The 20,796-nt window shown below is 45.7% G+C and overlaps 1 protein-coding gene across 2 annotated transcripts in view; it reads left to right on the top strand.

Moving 5' to 3' along the window:
• rsh (Rap GTPase activating protein radish) overlaps nt 1-20,796 on the top strand; it is a 224,214-nt gene that overhangs the window by 132,104 nt on the left and 71,314 nt on the right. For both annotated transcript variants that reach the window (XM_075692977.1, XM_075692976.1), the window contains exons 5-6: nt 1,134-1,314; nt 9,490-9,634. In XM_075692977.1, the coding sequence (XP_075549092.1) occupies nt 1,134-1,314; nt 9,490-9,634 (326 nt within the window). The remainder of the gene's footprint in view (nt 1-1,133; nt 1,315-9,489; nt 9,635-20,796) is intronic.

The raw sequence follows: 20,796 nt of genomic DNA, 5'->3' as shown, positions 1-20,796 counted from the left end.
GTGAGACATTACGCCTAGATCGTTTCCTATTCTTCAAACGGAAGTTCGTGCAAGGCAGCTGGGCCAGGAAGCTGTTTTCTCGATTAAATTGCGTTTCTTTTCTTTTTGTATTCGTTTCTCATTAACCTGGACGTTATTCTTGCTCGCAGTTCGTGCCGTGTCCAAAAAATAATTAAAATAATCCAGGATCCCTTTCTTTCATTTTACTGCGCCGTGAAATATTCACAAGTAAACCCATTTATATGCGCAATGCTGTCTGACAGACATGTAGAGCAGAGAAGCTACCCTCCTGCCCACCAGCAGTTTGTAATATTTTTATTATTTTTTTGTTTTTTTGTATACTTTTATTTTGTTTTACTGCAACAGCAGTTAAATGATCGAAACTCCGTCTGCGGAGTACGCGCGTTCTTTCCGTTACCCAGTCGTTTTAGTGCAGTCATTATACTGCCGTTGTACCCAGGTCACCTACTCACCTTCACCCTCGTCATTATAGCAAAGAAAAAACAAAACTTTGGCAATTCTCAAACTGAAAATCATGCCCCCTGCGGCAATGCGTGCTTGCGATCCGGACGCGCTCACCACTGAACTACTGAGCAACATTTAGGCTTGGCAATTTGTTCAGGGCATTCGCAGCACGCCTACTCTGAGAGTGGTGGCGTTTGCGGATGTGTTTCGGCAATACTGAAGTGGACGAAGAAGCGATAGTGGGCATCCCAAGGAAGTGCCATAAACACTCGGAACAACAACAACAACAACAACAACAACAACAACAACAACAACGAGGGCGACGACGACAACGATGACAAGGATAACTATAACGACAACGTTAACAACAACAATAACAACAACGCCAATTCTTCAAAATATGGTAGTTCCACACTGAGACTTTACTACTGCCGCAGTAAATAAGTTCGGAGCCGGTGGGAGTTTCACGATTTATTATTGTTCGTTTGCACTGCCGTGTGCACTTTGTTGTCTGTTTCTCTTGGCCATTGGTCCTATTCAATTACATGTACGTTGTACAGAATCAGCTGTTAGTTTGCGTTATGATTTTTTCTGTCGTTGGCTACTTAGCAGGCGACTTCAAAAAAAGCGTGTGCTCATCTCCGCACTGTTCTTTCCTCTGCACGCAGGGTGATGCTTCGCACGGTGACGTACAACCTGCACGGCCTCATCCCGGCCTCGTGCGTGTGCGCCAACCGTTATGACCGGGAAGCCATCGTGCGCTGCTTGGGCGACGAGGCGGGACTCAAGCCGTGCCTCACGCTCGGGCAGCTGCCCTCCACGCCCGACGAGCTGCTCAAGCTAGACCAGGTACGTGCGCGCGTTCGGGATGGCGTGTCACTCGCCACTCGCAAAAGGTTATCGAATGCAGTCAAAGACAGTAATCTCGGCTTTAAGCTCTCGCCTGCAACAAGAGGGAAAAGCGACAGGAGGACCGGTCGGGTAAAAACCGCATTGTCAGTTATACTGCGATTTGTGGCTCGCACTTTCTAAATCCTACACCTTCCTAAGCGGCGCACTGTTCTCGTCCCATGTACACGTAAGGCAACCAGCGGAACGTAACATCTGGCGCAAGCACATATCAACCTCCGGTAAGCGGACAAAGAGTTTCTCATGTCAACTGACGACTGCCCTAAGAACCTTTCGAAACATTCCACTTTAGCTTCTAGCTCCTTTTGTTTGCGTCACACACCTATGTTCATCGGCGCGGTGAAGGCAGTTCGTTGTTTCTTGGAAACGACTGGCCTGCGTGAACGCCTTTGACTGTGACGCGCTGTTCGTGCGAGTACACGTGCGGGTCGTGTACTTGCTTCCTCTTTGTTTCCCTCTCTCGCTCTCATGCTTCCATAACTATGTTACCCTCGCCCAGCGTGCAGTAGTAGCCAAACAAACGTGCTTCTAGTTAATATTCTTATCCTCCCTATTTTGTTTGTTTTTTCCTAATGATAGTCATAATATGCGAAACAGGCGCAAATGGAAAAAAAGTAAAGGAGAGGACGGGGAAAGGGAATGGTCAAGCGCAAGTGGGAAAAAAAGGAGACGTCGGGGGAGGGTGGAAAATCGAGAAGGATTTTAATTCAAAACTGAGCTTCGCATGGAGACGTTCCAGAAAAAGAAATATAAATGCTGCTTGAGTTGAGAAATTTGTCACGTTCCTACTCTCACTTAAAGTATTCGCGCCTTTCCACAAGGACGCCTGTAGAAGAATGGAGGAAGATCACGACCAATTAGAGATATGTATTCGTGGTCAATGTCTACTACATATTAAAACATATAAATATATCGGCGTGTCTTTTCATTTTGACATGCATTTGAAAAATCTACTTCGAAACCTGTGTTCACTTGTAGCTTATGATTTCCACATAATATTTAGCGCACGAGAGTCTTTTAGTTCTAACGTTCTTCGTATGTTATACTTTGCATTTGTTCATTTGAATGTATGTGTGATTTTTAGTGGCGCAAGGGCCAGGTATGGCCGAAGAGCGCCATGTCAGTGCATTTGTTCATAGTCAGTTAAGCTACTGTGTCGAGTCCTGTGGCAACACCTATTCGAAATATTTATAACCATTAGTATATATACGATCCCAGAAAAGAGCGCTTCGTATTCAATATGCACACCTTTACGAATTCGAAAGAGATAAGAAATTCGAAATACGCGCAAAACCCGAACAGACCTCTGTTTCGGTCTTCCCACATTTTGCCTGTTAATCCTCTCTACGCACTACGAGTCACTCGTATAAATAATCATATACAGCAGTTTAGTTGCCCTATATCGAATAGCGGTTTCATAACACCCAAAAGGAACACGCAGGCTGCAAAACCTAATAAGTTTAAGTTACCTATTTGCCGAATTACTTATGGTGGAAGGCTACTTGAATTTTGTGGCGGTCTCGTATGGTATTAAATTCCCAATAATATTAGGTTGAGTAAGGACTTTGAGTGATCATTTATGCTTTATTTATTAGAACTCTAGACAACTAAAAAACGAGAAAGTAGTATCAAATTATGTAACGAAAATAAAAATTCGGACTTTCACTTGAGTGGTTTATTCATGGAAACGTTGGCGTATTTTGTGTATTTCCTTAATATTACAGCTCGGGCGCCAAGTCTCACTTAATGTTTTCTTCACGGGCTGCAGTCCAAATATTTGATGCGAATGTGACATGTATTCCCACCCTATTGCTTTATTTTCATGCCTATTCTGCCATGAAGCCTCTACTAGCCTTGTAGCTGTAAGTCCAGACACTTGTATATGCTGATATTGTGCGCAAAATAAACAATACTAAAAATCAAGAATCAAAGAAGTTACGTCATCGCGATGCAAGAAAAAAGTAGGACAAAATAATAATGTTAACATGATTATTTGCGATAAGTAGTTGCGAAACTTCGCAAATGGGTACCCGCGCAGTGACGTTCTTGCGACATTATCGGCTAAATATGAATGTGTTACCAAAAAAAGTGTCGTGTTGTGTCGCCTTTGTCTTGCGTCACTGTCCCCTATAGCACTAGTATGGGATCAAGTCAAACCACGAAGCCTAACGTAAAGTATTAGCAGAAAAAAACAGACAGTCAGTGAAAAACCCGTGCAGCAGATCCCCAAGTCGTTTTGAAAACTGGGCTAAATATATTCGCCATCGAAAATAGGTCATTTAAAGTAGCTTGAGCTCGATTCGGATCGTAATTGTTCTCGCACCACTGGAACAGATTGCGTGACGATGACTGCGACGGAAAGACACATGGGCGTGTGCTATGGCAGCCTCGGGACTGTTTCGTACGCATGCCCTCAATCGTTGGTGCATCCGAGATGAATTACGGTCATCCTGGTGCCTAGACGACACTCCTGGAATTAAGCGCCGCTTATGGGGCCAGTGACGACTCCCTCGCGTATAATGGCCTCCAGTTCAAACGAGCCGGCGAAGCGAACAGTGCCCACAATTAGTGCGCATTCGCCGCGATGTGCGTGCGCCTGAATGTGCGTTGCACCGTTTCCCAGAGCTGGAAAGAAAGTTACACTTCGCACCGCGGAAGAAAACGCGTTGAATTGAGCACAGTGCGAGGAGCTGATGCGCCATGAAACAACAGCCGGTTTGTCCGCCGCCCTTTGGCAATCGCTGCTAGACAAAACAAAGGTTGTTATTGTTTTTATTATAAAACTGATTACGCTCTGCGTAAGTTCAGACGGGTTCAACAACTTACCTCCTCTATGTCAATAAATAGGGAAAGAATGGCATCGGCATTGGCGTCGTTATGTTTATTATAATTCCCTTTATAGTTAACAATGTGGTTATGTATTGTTGTAGGACACAGACTAATGGTGCAACCGAAATAATCTGAACCTCAATCTCTTGAAAACAACTGATTTATGTTAGAACGCACCAAAATGGTGCAGTCCTTAATAAAAAGAGAGCGAGAGAGAGAGAACAAGGACAGGAAAGGCAGGGAGGTCAACCAGACGAGTACCCGGTGTGTTACCCAACATTGAGCGTGGGGGAAAGGGGAATAGAAAGAGGAACAGAAAGGTAGAGTAAGCACTGAGTGCGTGTGGGACGATACATAGGTACACTATAAACAGTATCTTCGAGTAGTGTACTAGTGCAAGAATCGCTTTTCGTGCCAGTGACGGATGTGGCCACGGTCCGAGTATCTTTTCAGTTGGAGTACGGTCTTGAGTCCAGTCGGTTTAAAGTGTAGTCCTTATTCAAATTTTTGAGAACGCTGCAGGCTGGGCCGGGAGTGTCATTGAGGTGCCCAATGGTGCCCTCTTAAAGATAACGCGAACGGCAGCGCACATTATGTTTGTGTACGTGTGGGTTAAAAACAATAATTTACCCCACCCAGCTGAGTGATGTTATACTCTCTTTAAATGTCGTCAGAGACGAGGCTTCTAGTTGCGCCTGCAAGTGCCGTCACAAACGATCGTCGTATTTTTCTCGTTTTATTTCTAGCAGGCCGCAAGGTATTTCTGAAATCAGTACCTAATGACTAAAGGGGCGCTAAAACACGTTTCTTACTTGTCATTGAATTTCCTCACTGTTAAAGGGCATCGTCTCAGGAATCCCATGCCGCAATAAAGTTTTGTGCCCCTCAACTGTAATGGAAGTTATCGCCCAAATGCCCGGCTGTTTCTCTCTTTTCGTCTCCGCTGGCGCGCTGAAAGCTACAGAGCGGAGAAGCCAAGAAGGCAAAGCGCCGTCAAAGAATAAAAATAAGCTCAGTGTCGCGGCAGCGAAAGGTGTCGTTGCGGCACCCTCTGGCGGCCGCGATAGACTGCGCTACGCAGCATTGCACTGCCATCTCGGAGGCCAGGCGCTGCTGATGCAACTATGCGCAGTACAAAGATGAGCTTATCTTTCTGGCTTTCGAGATCGCAGACATATATATATATTTTTCACTTATTTTCACAACTCGCAATAAGCAGTTACGTATCGCTGTGTTGGACAGAAGATTATAAATTCCAAGCTGCACGCAGTGCAGTAATATTTGGCTCACATGTTCGCAGCACTCTCTACGACAGGTCGTTAATGCTTCCTTACTACGTTCACAAATTGTTTCAGGGCCACTTTAACATCGGCATACGCGACAGCTGCTCATTTACCCAAGTAGCAACGCACAATCGAAGAAACGTCGCGACCATAGAAATGTATTACCGAGAATATTTACTCAACGACTCGCAAAGGTTTCCGCGAAAAAAAAAAGAAGAACAGAAGGCTAAACGCAAAAAGTTGTGCGATTGAAGGACGCGAAATAATCACAAACAGATGCCCATTTTTTTTACTTCCATTTAGCGAAAATACCTCGTGATCGACACGCCATCGCTCACGTCGCCCCATTGCTTGGCCGAAAATTCATTCTTTGGCTTTTGCGTCCTTGCTGCGCTCTATAGTAGTGCGAACAGTATACGTGACTTCCCAACGTTTCCCTGGGTCAGTCACGCTGGCGTATATCTCGCGACACCCTTCCCTCCCGTCCTCCTCTCCCCCTCCCCGCGTATGCATTCGCACGCTGTTTCCCTCGGGTGTGACTCGGCAATCCCTTTCGAGTTTCCTTGATGGATTACACCCGAGTTCGCTTCCGGAGTTTCCTTTATTTTTTTTAGGGGGAGGGTGGAGGGGACGAAGAAGTGTAAGCCGAGGGTTCAGCCAACACCTTGATACCGACTCGCGCCTGCAGGCGGCGCCCCGTTACTCCATTTGCGTCTCCCCCTTCTCCTCCTCCTTTTCCTCCCCACGCGCCTCCTGGAGGCTTTTTGTCGGCTCTGGCGAAACCTACGAGAGTGAGGCGCGGCTATATCCGCGGCGTACAGATGGCGACAGTGAGGAATGAAGGTGACCCGGTCAACTAACGGCCGGCGATAGGGACTGCAATAGGATAGAATAGGATAGGACAGAAGCGAGAGGACTGTTTCGGTCTGACGCCGACAATCACCATTAGCACGCAGGGCTAGCGCGTTTATAGCTATACGAATGCGTTCTTGCTTGCCTTGAGCACTAAACCATAGTCTCGCTCATAGCTTGTACACAGCCTACAGAGAAGTACTACGATAAGCTAGCTTGGTAGGCAGGCGGACATATGCATCATAAGTAATACTAGAGGCGAGAACGGAAGAGGAGTAGCGACGCCACCTTCACTTTTCTCAACCACTTCTTTGGGAAGCCATTATTTAAGTCTGTGTCTGCCTAGGTGTCAGTTAGCCTTACCATTCTTCGCCATATTATAGGGCAGAATGAATGCATTGAATTCGAAAGTAAGCAAACAGTCTTGTTTAAACATTTTCTGTGCAAAGATTACCCAGATATGCCAAAACTTGAAAATCTGCGATGTAAAACTGACTTCCTTGACAAGTCTTGTTGCTCCGTGATTTGGTTTATAACACTGTATAAATTAAAAGCGCGGGAAAAACGAAACACTTACAAGAAAGGCAACACTCTTGACGCCTATGCTGTTCTGTGTTGCGTTCGTGTACTCTTATCTTTCTTTTATCTCTCTTCTTTTGCGCTTTTGCAAGTTACAAGGAGGAATGACATCCATGACCTCGTGACAGATATCGAATATTCAAAGACGGGAATCACGGACTTCATTTTATTTAACAATAACTAACATTTTCCAACCTATAGCCAATGGAAATAGACCTTAGCAAAATAAACCAACCCGTCTACACCAGATAACAAACAGGAAGCTGTGGTTCGTTTGCCACTACGGTCCTGAGCTATTCATGTCATTGCCGCTGGATCGCTCTTGTTCTCTACTAAAGCACTAGCAATGTCCACAGAGCTGGGCGATTCGTGGACCACCCTGCTGGACCTTCTTTTATATTGTTGTTTTTTTCAACGCACTTATGAATGCACTGCGCAGTCCTGTTTAATAAATGATGCCAACGATGAATCATGCCACAAAAAGCATCTATTCTGAATAGAGACCTTCCGAAGATTACAATCGAAATTGCAAAATATCGAAGGTCTACTGTCTACGTATGTACGTATTAAGTGAGCAAAGCACAACGTTTAGCCCTGTGTTGCTTCCAATCGCCGTAATGGTCTGAACGCAAGGTTGCGAAGATGTGGATAATCTCAACGGTGAATGGCGTAGTGGGCTGTGCAACGCCGTAGCCTGAAAATACAAAAGTACTATTTTGTTGTGAAAGACTACGCATTGCTCACCAGTACACTGATGCCCAAACAGAACAGCGAGCTGACCACTTTCAGTTTAATTGCAGAAACTGCTGAACATGCCGTTTTGTTACAATCTTGATTTTCTATATTGACTGCTCACGAACTTCTGCCAAAATTGCGTTGTTTGCCGGAATGCTCCGATATCACATTATGTTGTCAACCTTTGAAGCAACACCTTGCTAAAGAAGTACTAAAAAAGGATTAAATCTAAAGGACGTTTCGGCTTTCCTACGGAAGCCTTGTTCACAATGGACTTATTCATGCAGTCAACCTTTATTCATTGAATATTGGTTTGCAGAGAAGCCGGAAACATAGAAGAATTCAGCATTTCCGACTTCATCCGAACAAATCAATTAGGCATCAATACTTTTGACAAAATAAATCTCATAAATATATATGTTTTCGATCCGAAGCTAGGAAATTCAACAGTAAGTGCTCCTTGAAAACTCAAGTAACCAATCAGTTTTTTTTTTCGTTACTGCCTCTGTAAGAATCACAGGAACTACAGGATGAAAAAAAAAAGCCTTACTCACGGAGGTTTATTACCGCCCATGGTAACCCTGTGACCATAGCATTGCGCTGGCATACTGTGGGTCGCGCATTCGATCCCGGCTATACGGCCATTACATTTTCATGGGATCGAAGCGCAAAAGTGTTCGTGTACTTAAAATTAGGTGCATTGAAGTTGCCCAGGCGGTCAAAAATTTTTTCCAGAGTCACCCCTCTCCCCAATCTAATAATCATATGCTGGTTTTGACACGTAAAGCCCCGGAATCTTTCTTTTTACGCAGAGTTATATAGATCGGACACTAAGCAGTTTTAAAACAAAGCTTTGCTCGCATCGCTCCCACAATTTTATGTCCATTTTTCTAACCTCTATGTGACTGCGCAGGTGTACAATGCCGTCATACGATTTTGTATCGGCTTACATGTATAGGGCCGAATTCAGACCACACATTCTGCACGCTTTCTGCACCCTTAACACACACGAATATTTTATGAGCGCCGATCGACTATGGCGTTTTACTAAAGGCTGCGTGTCACGTGTGTTCTTGGTTCGCGCGCATGATTTATCACACATGTGCGAAGTAGCAAGTTATATAAAATCGCGGAAATCGTTTGCGGGGGTCTCTCACTAGTAGCAAGAGAAATTGCGTTCTGAAAATAACTGGAAAGATGTACTCTGATCTACAAACCAATCATGAAAGGAAACTTGACGCCGTTAGACCGATATGAAAGAGGCCACAGAAGACGCTTTCTCTCAGTTGTATACGGCGCCCCTTCTGAAAATCTAGACAGTTGGGAAACAAGAAGAAAAGAGACGACCAGTAACCCTGGGTACGTCGTAATCTGCAAATCAAGCACATTGTACACAATACCATGTGTTGTGCTTCAATGTACCGTTCTCCAAAACTAAGAAAGCTGCGCTTATACTGACAGATATCAGGACGTGTTCTGTCTATTTATTTTTTTTTCTTTTTTAAGAACTGTTTGACACTTAGCGGCACCTTCGCTGTTACTCGTATACTAATACGAACGACAGACGCCAAATCATAAAGTTTCTCATATTTTTTTTCTTTCAGAAGAGGACCGCAATCCACAGACTGCACATTCCATCCTAGCACGTGTTTTCTGAAATTTAAGCTATGAGGAAAGTGTACATTTCCACCCAGTGTCCCTAACTCTTTGGCTCCGCGTCTGTTTGTAACTGACGACGCCTCACTTTTGTTGTATGAGCAACAGCCAGCCCAACCTTTTTGTTTGCCCCCAAACAGCAGTTTTCGAGTAGCGCTTTCCCTCTCACGCTGTTTTTCAGGTGTTTGTGAAGTCGGAGCTTAAAGTGGGCGTCGTCTACGTGAAGGAGGGCCAAAACACCGAGGAACAGATCCTGAACAACAGAACCCACAGCGCCTTATTTGAGGAGTTTCTTTGTCTTCTGGGAGACCGCGTACGCCTTAAAGGTACGTAGCCGTATGCTTCGCGCTCGAGTACTCGTAGATTCCAGCTACGCTCATACTGCTGCCTAACATTTTGTTTCCTGTGTTTCTCTGAGCATGCATGCGTCATGACATGATTCGCGTGCCCCGCATGCGTATTCTTTTTTCTTTTTTTTTTTTTGTTCACTGTTGAGCTCCTCAGAGCTTTTATCGGCAAATGCAATAAATAATAAGTTAAGAAAGTTCTCATTTCTCGGCGTAATGGAAAATGAAGAGTTATGCCCAAAAGCGGAAACTGTACGATAGGAGAACGTGCGACGTGAGAACTTGTCTAAGGCGAAGCCTGGGTTCTTTCAACTGCGGAAAACCGAGATGAGCAAAACCTTTTAGCAGACCTACCCAAGCTGTTCGTTAATATACATCAAGAATGGTTCAGGCTGAAGAAAACTCACTAAACACCCGCGATGATATCGAAATGCAATCTTTAGTTGATCCTGTCATATCGAAAGGGATCATTGAAGTCAGGGACAGTTGACATGCAGAGCTAGTTCTGGCAACTTTGAGAACTCTATCCCTTACCGCGGCGCCCGTCGACTTTTACGATGGTTCTTTGACTTTAGCAAGCCCCAGCTCTTTCCTGCAAGGAAACCGAGCAGATGACATATAGCAATCAGTCACTTTTTCACGTGACCCACGTGGGGAGTCCAGGACCAGTCTCTGTCAATGACAACACCCAAGAACCTGTGACTTCTCTTGGACGATATCATTTGTCCGTTGATTGATATGGTGTACGCAGACGTTGGCTACCGGTTAAACACCACCACTGCACACTCTTCCCACGTCACCTCTAGACCTTGTTTACGAAGGTAGCATGATGTCTATGAGGTCGCCTTCTGAAGCAGAGCGCGAAGTTGAAGCCGTGTCACCCCCGACGTCCAGATACAGATGTCGTCGGCGTAGATAGAAAGTCGGACGGTGCTTGGCAGGTCCTCGAGTCGTCCGTTAAGGGCTAGATTAAAGAGCGTTGGGGTTAGTGCTCCACCCTGAGGGACTCCGCCATGATCTACAGAAAGCCTACGCGGTCCTTGACGAATTTCAACTCACGTCTGCTCATCAGTCTTTGGTGATCGTCGAAAATCCCCGACGCACATTTCACTTGTGACATACTCTCAGCACCGATGACGCGGACGACCGTAGAAAGGTTCACATTTGACGCTGTGGATCCAAACAGGTGCGAAAACTCACAGGCCGCCCACTGAGACTGGACAGACGGACGAACGGATGGACAGATAGATGGATGGGCAAAGTTTGCGTACAAGTTCTTGAGTTCTTCTACAGCGTTCCGGGTGCTATCGTCAGATATAATTTATATGAGAACATAAGGAACAATGAAGCATATATCAGCGCCCGCACAAGGGGGGAAGCCAGGAACGAATATAGAACGTCGCCGTCAACAGACTTCCGGCTAAAAAGGAATATCGGCTTAAAGGAAAACTCAGCACAGTGACGACGATCGAAGATGTAATTCGAACTCCGGGTAGGCGTGCTATCGAAAAAGAAAGCGGTATTTTCTGACCACTGAGAACGAGAAAGAACTATCGCTGCTTCTTTTCTTCTTGCTTTTTCACTCTGTCCAAGTGGAGCGGCTCCGCCTTTCAAGAACCTCGACGCTCACTCGCAAGGGGAACGCAGAGACCGGGCGCTTAATGGAATAACTGATGCGCACGAGACTTTGAAGACGAATGAAGTTGCTGCGATTTAATTTACGTTCCACTTCTAAATCGATGCTTTTTTTCCCCAATCAACTGAAAAACTTTTAGCGAAGCCCTGACATGCGCTTCGATTACAGGAAGAGGCTTGCTACTCACATGAAGCACATTCATTGTCCTTTTGAAATCGGAACGAAGAAAGAAAGCAGCTTCTGAAATTTGCTGCTACTGAAGAGAACGATTGGTGCTGAAATTAGGGCACACATGTGCCGGGATTCATATTTCTCGTAGGGCTTATAAAGCACTCGGGTATCTTCCTTTGATTATTAAAAGCCACGCGAGAAAGGATGGTGTAGTTCAAATAAGTGTTCATGTGGGCTAGAAGGCACCAGCTGGTATACTCAGAGACAAAATTTTCGAAATCTTGAAGCAGTTCAGAGAAGTAAAAATACGAGCTGCTGTATTTGTCAAAGTGTAGACAGACAAGAATTAATAAAAAGAACACTCAATATCTTTCTTATTTGAGTGTCTGTATGTGCTCGCGCATCATATAATATATGCGCTTCTTATTCACTGTAAGTTGAAGCATGTCTAATTATTCAACCTAAACAACATGTGTCCAAGACGTGACGTCGTATCCGCGTATAAACTGTGGTTTGCATTATTAAAAAAAAACGTGAAGGCTCGTTACATATAACCGTGACTGTAAGGACTGAGCCACTTGCACTTCATAAATTATTCAACAATCAAGAAAGCCAAATACGCCACTGTTGCGTGCGCGCATGACCAAGAAATAAAATTAACTGCGACAATAAAACGTATTTTTGCAACGTCCTATTTACGTAACTTCTTGCGTAATAGAATGTTTGAAGTCTGCACGGGTTCCTCGTGCTACGACTTCGGTTTCGTGTGCACCAGCTGCATGCTTGTTCACGCGTTATTCCTACAAATAAATCAAGTACATACATCGTCGCACCAATTACCGCTATTTTCGTTATTTTCTACGGATATGATTACGTAAAGTGACTGTGGCACCAGAATTATGATGTCCGGCTCCTCCTTGTTAGCCCCGCTGCTGTTGCCTAGTTTCTGGGGCACGGCGCTGGTGAGATCGAGGTCGCGGGTGCGATGCCGGCCGCGACAGTCGTATTTCTGCGGGGGTGGGAGGTAGAAAACGCTCGCGTACTTACGTGTATGTGCTCGTTCAAAAAAAAAAAAAACCCCTATGTAGCCAAAATTAATCCGGAGTCCCCCACTACGGCGTGCCTGATATTCAGATCGCCACTGTTTGTTTGTTTGCTTGCTTGTTTGCACGTACGACCCCGTATGTTAATTTGATTGAGTCCTCGTGACATAATATATATATATATATATATATATATATATATATATATATATATATATATATATATATATATATATATATATATATATATATATATATATATATATATATATAAACGAGAAGAAAGAGAGTTAACCGTGGGGTCCGATTTTTATTAGTCATATTATGAGAAGCCAACAAACACTGACACCAAGAATAACATATGCACAACATCCACTTTAATTTCCATTAATTTATCGTTTCTTCATTCCATTTATTAAGTGCACAAATAATTTCCCCTATGTTGTCCTTGGTGTCAGTGTTTGTTGGCTTCTGATGATATGACTATATATATACATATATATATATCGTAAACTACCACCAGAAATTAGGAGCACATAAATAAAGCAGTCGTAAACGCCAGAGGGAGGGGAGGAGGAAAGAGAAAAGCAGAAGACGGGGAGGTTAACCACAATAACGTCCGGTTGGCTACCCTACACCGGGGGAATGGGAAAGGGGAAAATAAAGATCGCAGGGAGATAGAGCAGGGAAGGAAAGAAGGAAATTGGGGTGAGTCCGCTGATGCATGTGGTCTTACAGAAATTGCATTGATAGTCACAGATGGTCGCACAAGCCCGTCGTCCTTAAGAGAAGGCCCAGAACATCGCAAGGGAGATGGGCTGTGGAAGTATGGGCTGTATCGTGAGAGCAAGAAGTAACACGGTTTCGTTTAGATCAACAATATTTTGCATGCTTCTCCACTGATCTCTTAACTTTAATCTGTGCATGACTATTGCTTCATGCATCCACTGTAGGCTGTGAAGCTGGCTCTTGAAGGTGTCAGACGTTGTTCCTAGCGAAACGTTTATCCTCTTAAACAGTGCTGTTCTGATGCAACTCAGTTAAACTAAATATTCAGGACTTGTTAATGTGGGTATGCTTCATACTATAGAGGCAGAAACAGAAACCGTTCAACAACAACAAGAAAATCGAAATAAGGAAGCAAGGAAGAAACTGAGAAATGTTTTTCCTAGGCGCAATGTGCTGGTACGCGTATTTTTTATTATACCACAGTGTTGCGCCTTCACTTCTTAATACGTGTCGGAAATGCAAGAAAACCATCTGATTGCAAATACTTGTCGTGGTGCCAATATTATTCTAGAAAAGAACAACTGACTCTGGTGACGAAAATAAGGGCGGAGAAGCAGCATGACTCTAAAACACTTTCGCCATAAAAAAAAAACCAAAACCGAAACGGAACCGAAAAAGAGAGCACGCGTCGCTGCTTCAATGAGAAAAACTTCGCGTACTGGCCGCGCGATAAAGGTGCTCCTATTGTTGTTGCACTCCGTGGTATCTGTAGTAACATTCTTGAGGAAGAAAATTTAGTTCGGGGTGCGGCAGCCACTTATAGAGAAAAAGCTCCTAATCTTCTTTTCATAATAGCTTGTACGCTTTTTGTCTATGTTATCAAAGTTTTTTTTTTTTTGTACTGCAGTTGCTAGCATTCACCGTTCCGTTCTTTACATAAACATATGCAGCTACACTGTCATACGTCGAACAAAGCAGAAGAAACGATACTATGTATCCTCAACAAGCAGTGTAATCCAGTCCACAGTGCTGCATAACGGCCAGAAAAAAGAATATTACTACTAACTGAAGCAAAGTGAGCAGGTGCTGGGGTGTGATCTCTCCTCTACTACAGCTTCACTTCCGACGGTACAAGCTGCTTGCCATTCACGCAGTCTATCATCCAACGCCAATGCGTCGCTAAAAAATTAAAGAAAGAACTGAAGAAGTCAGATAAAAAGAAAACGTGCCCTCCATGAGACAAAAATAAACAGGAATAAAAAAGTAACCATCGGCCATAACTTCTCCCCGACCCTCAGCTCAAAGCAGCAGCGTGACCTCCGCCACAAGCACTTACCCGCTGTCTATTCAAGGAACAAAAGACGTCGGAAAGAAGGGATGGGAGCGGAGGCAAAAGGCGCAGCAGCTTGTGCGGTGTCCTTCGAAAAGCATCAGAGAAAAAGGCTTAGGTTACCCAAGCTGCATCGCCAGCTGCAGTGTGGCCTGCGATCGTTACCTCGACTTACGCTGGAACTGGGAGGTCGCGCTTTCCGACACCTTTCATCGTAGCTTTTTTTCTTTTTCCCCATTATTTTATGCGCCTTTCATAGTTTTGTTATGTTACCGACGCGACGGCACCGGCGTCTCTCGCAACCGTCGCGCCCACGAGAGAGCGAGCGGGCGACCTTTCACCGGCTACACTGGGCCCGTGAAAAACAACCTTCGCACTGAAGCGTAAGACAATGAACGGCGCTGCGCGGTACATGCAGTGCCAGACAACACAAAGAGCATGGTGTGCACCAAAGAACAGAGCCGTGTCCCAGAACAATGGCGGCGGCGGCGGCAGCGCTCTCTACCGGCGCGGCTAGGCGGCATGCTGTCCCGTATTCAGGACAAAGCGTGAGAAGCGCGCCTCCCAGTGAGCACGCCATTTGGCAGCACATTCCTTCTTTAAAGCAAGGCCCCAAAAAGCGCAGCCATGCTACGTCGAGGCGATTACCGCGTCTGCGGCTCCCACTTTCTCTCGCGTGTCATCGCGGTTCTCATACGTCCCCTCTGGCCTCCGTACAGATCTGCACTACAGGAGGCAGCGGCGGCGTCATCTCACCTTCGAATCCCGCAGTGGCTGAGCTTTTCCTCTGCGCGTTTGAACATTGGTCTCGGGACAACAAAGCCGGTTTTTTTTTTTTCCCTCCCGAGCTCTCTCTGATTGCTTAGCGCACTCGTGCGATGAGTGAAATGGTGGCAGGGAGCGGAACTCTCAGTGCGTGGTCGCAGGTGTAGTGTTCGTTTGTTTACCTGCGGAGGAGATAATAAGTGCAGGTGCATTCTTTCGGAGAAAGTGCTTAACTTACACAAAGTGAGGGGCAGGACACTTAAGAAAAATATTTTAAAGAGAGCTACGCTTAGGCCATTTAAAGACTGAGCGGCTGAGTTCTCGGAGAAAAAATTACCGACGATTACGTTACTTCCTAATGCGAAATTTGAGCGCAGCAAATAAGCTGTTTCACCTTTTCGATAGATTGAGGCAAAGAAATCGAGCAACACATGTATGCGCTATCACAGAATTTTTTTTTATTTTTCACACGTATTCCTTTAACAAAGACTCCACTAGGTAAGCTTCTGCTTCGGCGGCACGCACCTCTGGATTCTGACGGCGACGGCGCTGGGCCTCTGCTCTGGCAGCTCGTTTAGCAGCAGCAGCAGCAGCAGCAGACGGAGGACTTCCATCGGTCGTCTCGCTCATGGCTCAGAAAGAACTGGCAGATAATTTCGCAGTGGCGAACGGCAGCGGCAATTTCGGCTCGGGCGGTGCACATATACAGATCCGCCGCCACCGATCTGGCTCTGATTGCCACCGCACAGGGGTTGCATTGGAGGAGGAGCGAAGAAAGGAATTAAGTTCGAGCCGGCGCTTTGACAACCGGAGACTCGCAGGAAGAGGGGGGAGGGGGGCGTCGTGTACACCCAGCGGCAAACGATGGGGGCAGAAGCGCGCGCAGCAAGCGGACAACACGATAAAGGGAGGAGGGAATAGATAGCAGCGACTGACTGATGCCGCTGACGCCGATAGTGAGTCAACCTCAGCTGCGGAGTTGGTTTCAGGGACAACGCCGCCGATGCCGACACAAACAATATGATACCCTCGCTTCCGCAGCGCTAAGAACCAGGTCTAGCCGTGGGAAGGTGGTCACGTATTCGTCGACGTGCCGGGGCCTACGTGAAATAACCGGCGCGTCGGCAACTGAAGAGCACCCTATCCGCCACACAAGAACAGGGGGGGGGGGGGGGGACCCTTTCCTCCTCTTTCTGCATGGCGGCGACGGTGTTCTATGCAGTCACGTTATCTTGACTCTCTAGCGGCGTCAGCGGCATCCAGCGGTATCAGTCGGTCGCTGCTAGCGCTGGGGGGATGAAAGGGGGGCGGAGCTGGTTACGAGGCCGATGACAACGCCAACGACGACGCGAAACCCAGGAACGGACGCCAAAGAGCTGCGCTCTAAAAAAAATTTCCGACGATTGCGATACTCCCTAATGCGAAATTTGAGCGCAGCTGTACACGTGCTTTCATTTCGCGATATATTGAGGCACATAATTCGAGACCGAAATCGCCGCACACCGACTGGCAGTGGGCCAGTGCAGTCAGCGCCTTCGCAGAGGAAGGGGCGGCATGGGAACGCCGGCATGATGAGCAGCGTGGGAGCCAGCTGTGGAAGACGAACGCAGTGGTACGAGCGCGTTCGCGCGCTTACGCCAAGGGACGACGACGCTCAACCCAGGAACGAACCGCCTAAGGGCTGCGCTCTCAAAACAAACACAGATAAAGGTTATGTAACATTCAATTGAAGAACCAACGAGCACAGGCTATCGTGTTGAATCAGGGAGCTGCCATCTTGAAGATTAAGTTTAAAAACAAAAAGGAAAAAACGTGGCGTGACGCTTAGTTATTTCCACTCTAGCCACACGCGTCACAGGTAACAATTTCGCTATTATGGTCATGAAAAGAGCCAAAACGGGGCAAGGGTGACGTCAAGGCCCATAACTAGACTGGAGAAGGCACCGAGCAACAGATTATTTCCTTTCAGGCTAGGGCCGCATATAGCACTGCGGCCGATCTGCAAAAAGTATCTACATTTAAACGAAAATCAAGAGGGCAGAGATTTCCGAACCAAATATCACGTTTGGTCGGTGAAATGAAGGTAAAATGTATAGTAGCTCGAATTATCAGCATCGCAGCTTTCAATTTTATTTTCACACTGTATAATAAGATGGTAAACGCGTACATTTGCGTGGCAGCACTTCCTGTTCTCTGCACCGCGGTGCTCTCTGTAGAGAAATTATTGGCAACAACTTGACTTTTCTTACGCCAATTCTAAATTCTAATGTACGACAGAATCACTTGATCTGGTAATAATCCGAGAAAGGAAAGTAAAGCAAAATTCAAACTTTATTTCTGCGAACAATACCGTGCGGGGTGATGCGGTCACACTTAAGCATTCCGAAGAAGTGATGCGGCACGGAGTTGTTCATTTGCATATTCCATAAGGTTCTCGCCGGAATAAATTGCTTCGTTTGCTTGGAAACTATTTCGTCATAGTATGCTTCATGAACTGTACGTATGCTTCGATGATGTTCTAAGAGAGGGTGTCTTCCATTCATGGATCTCTTGAGAGACGCTGTTGCAATGGGTATTTCTGGGTTTCCAAGGAGATCGTGCAGTGTACGCATTGGTCCACCCTAAATTTTTTATGGCGAGAACTGGAGACTCTTGCATGACCATTACTCCAATTTCTCGTATTCGCTGAGTAACGCAACGCCGTGATACGTTTACGAGTTCTAAGTGTAGGAACAACCAACCCGATTGCAAACGCATTTGGCCGAATTGGAATAGCCTTTGAAAAAATTGCGTCGAGCTTCTGAAACGCCGAGCGACAGTTTGAAAAGAACGCAAATATCACTGCCAGATATGCACCTTTTTTTTTTCCTGCGCTAACAGTTAAACCTACGTCAAAATCTACAAAATGGGTGGAGCGAGTTGCTCCATTCTCGACGGCTCTTCTGTTTGATATGAAGAAGTGTTTCTTTTCTTTTTCAGCTTCACATAACATTTGTTTGCTCTCAAGGTATCAGTTGCCGTACCACATAGAGACGAGAACAAAACAAAAGAAAAAAAAAAGATTCGCAAAATTTCTTAAAAGGCTTAGAAGGAAAGAAGCTTATACAATCTCATTGTCGAAAAGGGATGACGAAACTAAACATTTCAGCTGTCGTCAGCGGCATCTGGAGCGACGAAGGCGCATCAAATTTGGAGGCCATACAAGCTCCATTTATGATATAAGCCGAGCGCAAAAGCTATTCGCTTGTTAAAGTTGCGTGAAATGCGGCGTGAAAGGGTGATGGATCGCCGGATATTGCGCTTGGGTTTCTAAAGGATCGCCCAAGCTAGAACGATAAGATAAGACCAGTGCACGCGGCGCTCCTAGATTAAAGATGCGAAGTCGCAAGATTGATACGTGGATGAATAGCAGTGAAAGACGGGTCTTACATTTTAGACCATTTTCTTTTATGGGGTAATCGTAGAGGGGGGGGGGGGGGGACGCTGGAAGGGACCGGAGCCTCGAAATATAACAGAAGCACGACTAGCTTGCCACAAGAGATTATTCACGAAAGTACAAAAAGGAGGGGCTTTCCGTCCACGTGCAAGAATACAGAACACGCAGACACACAAACACACACGGAGTGGCGATATAGCTTTTAAATGAAGCTTGCATAACAGAAGAAAAACTGGGAGGACGGCAATGAGCCGGAAAAACAGGACTTGCAAGCAGCAACGGCACAGCTGCCTCGGTGCTAGCGGCGTGGAAAACCGACAGATGGACGTAAGAAGCAAGAAGGGGGAACCCACGAAGCGTAAAATCTAAAGAAAACAGAGAGGATCGAGCACTAGTTTCCATGGCGACCGGACGTCAATGGTTTCTGAGAGAAAGCTACACAGGAGGAACAATGTGTCGTGAATAAAGCGAAGAGGTAATAACTTTCGTTCTTCTTGCCGAACTTTGTCCTGTCTTGTCTTGAGTTGTACTTCACCTGCGCCGGGCGAAGCGCTATACCGGTAGACCACATGGTCATTTCTGGTAAACTGCGTTGCACACGAGCCACCCTCTGGGTAAAGAAAAAGAAGTATACAGAAAAAAAGTAACAGGAGAAAGCGTGTGGTAGACAGAAGGTATGATCTTGACAACACACGCAAACGAATTTCTGGCTGGTCAGATGACCGCCTCCTCTTGGATTCGCTAACGGCTAAGGCTCGCCTTCTCGCGTCCCCGGTCTCCGTTTCGACCGGCCGGCTGCCTGAATCTAAAACAGAGCTCGTCGCTTTTCTGGTCCGAAGAGAAACGTCACCCAAGGCACAATTGTGTCACCAATAAATAGCAAGTTCGCTAAGCATTTGCATCAAGTGGCCGTTGAAGAACGTCAGGAGCAAGTTCCTGTTTTGCCTTTTTGTTGTTTTCATAAACAGAAAACAAAAGAAAGACAGGAAGAAAGAAAGAAAGAACGAAAGAAAGAACGGAAGAACGAAAGAAAGAAAGAAAGAAAGAACGGAAGAAAGAAAGAAAGAAAGAAAGAAAGAAAGAAAGAAAGAAAGAAAGAAAGAAAGAAAGGAAGAAAGAAAGAAAGAAAGAAAGAAAGAAAGAAAGAAAGAAAGAAAGAAAGAAAGAAAGAAAGAAAGAAAGAAAGATTGCAGCTGCACAGACCTGTGTTTGTATTCTTTCGTGAGTGCCTGACAGCATGGGCTCTTATCGAGTGCCCGTGCCTCCGATAAGGCCCCTTGCCCATACGTTTCTATTTTTTTCTTGTCATCATTCATAATCACAGCTGTGCCTTCATTTCCATAGTGTACTATAGCACGGCGAAGAGAATTCACCACAAATTATGAAAAGCAGCAAGCGCAGTATGTCTCTCTTGATTATTTTCTGGAAGCATCGTCGAACTGTACTCCAACGTGTTTTAGAAGAACAGCTATAAACTTTTTCAGTTATTAAGTCCAGTGAAGTCAGCCTTTCTGCGCGAAGAGGAGGACGAGAAGGAGGACGGCCGCAGTTGGATTTATTCTTGCCGAACTTGCTGGCTACTGCAAAAGCCAGTTACGCCGCCCGATAAGCTTTAAGCGTAGCTCTAGGAAAAATAAAATGTATAGTCATGTTATCCACTTCATCATCATCCGGAAGCGCAGCGCGAGACAGGGGAATAAAACTAGGTGCACAGCGAGGCGGAAAAAGAAGCCAGCCCGCGGCTTGCGCTTGTTCGCATGAGGTCGTCTTGGCCCGCCAACACTGTTACACAACGCCCCGAAATTAGTCTTCCACGCGTTACCAACTCCCTCATGTCTGTTCATAGTCAGGAGAGAGATGTCCAGACTCCTAGATGTCCAGTTTTCTCGAGGAAACACCATGTCTCAAGCAAAACTTCCCGGAATAAACAAACTTCAGCACGAAAAGCAACCTCTGAAGCATTTTTTTAATACAGGCGAACGCCTCTAAAACGAATGCCTCTACAGTGAACTGACCTGTATAACGAACGAA

The sequence above is a fragment of the Dermacentor variabilis genome, chromosome 5 (assembly GCF_050947875.1).
Source record: "Dermacentor variabilis isolate Ectoservices chromosome 5, ASM5094787v1, whole genome shotgun sequence".
NCBI classification, from domain to species: domain Eukaryota; kingdom Metazoa; phylum Arthropoda; class Arachnida; order Ixodida; family Ixodidae; genus Dermacentor; species Dermacentor variabilis.
The sequence above is the reverse complement of the archived record's forward strand: the minus strand, read 5'-3'. Positions and strand labels throughout refer to the sequence as shown.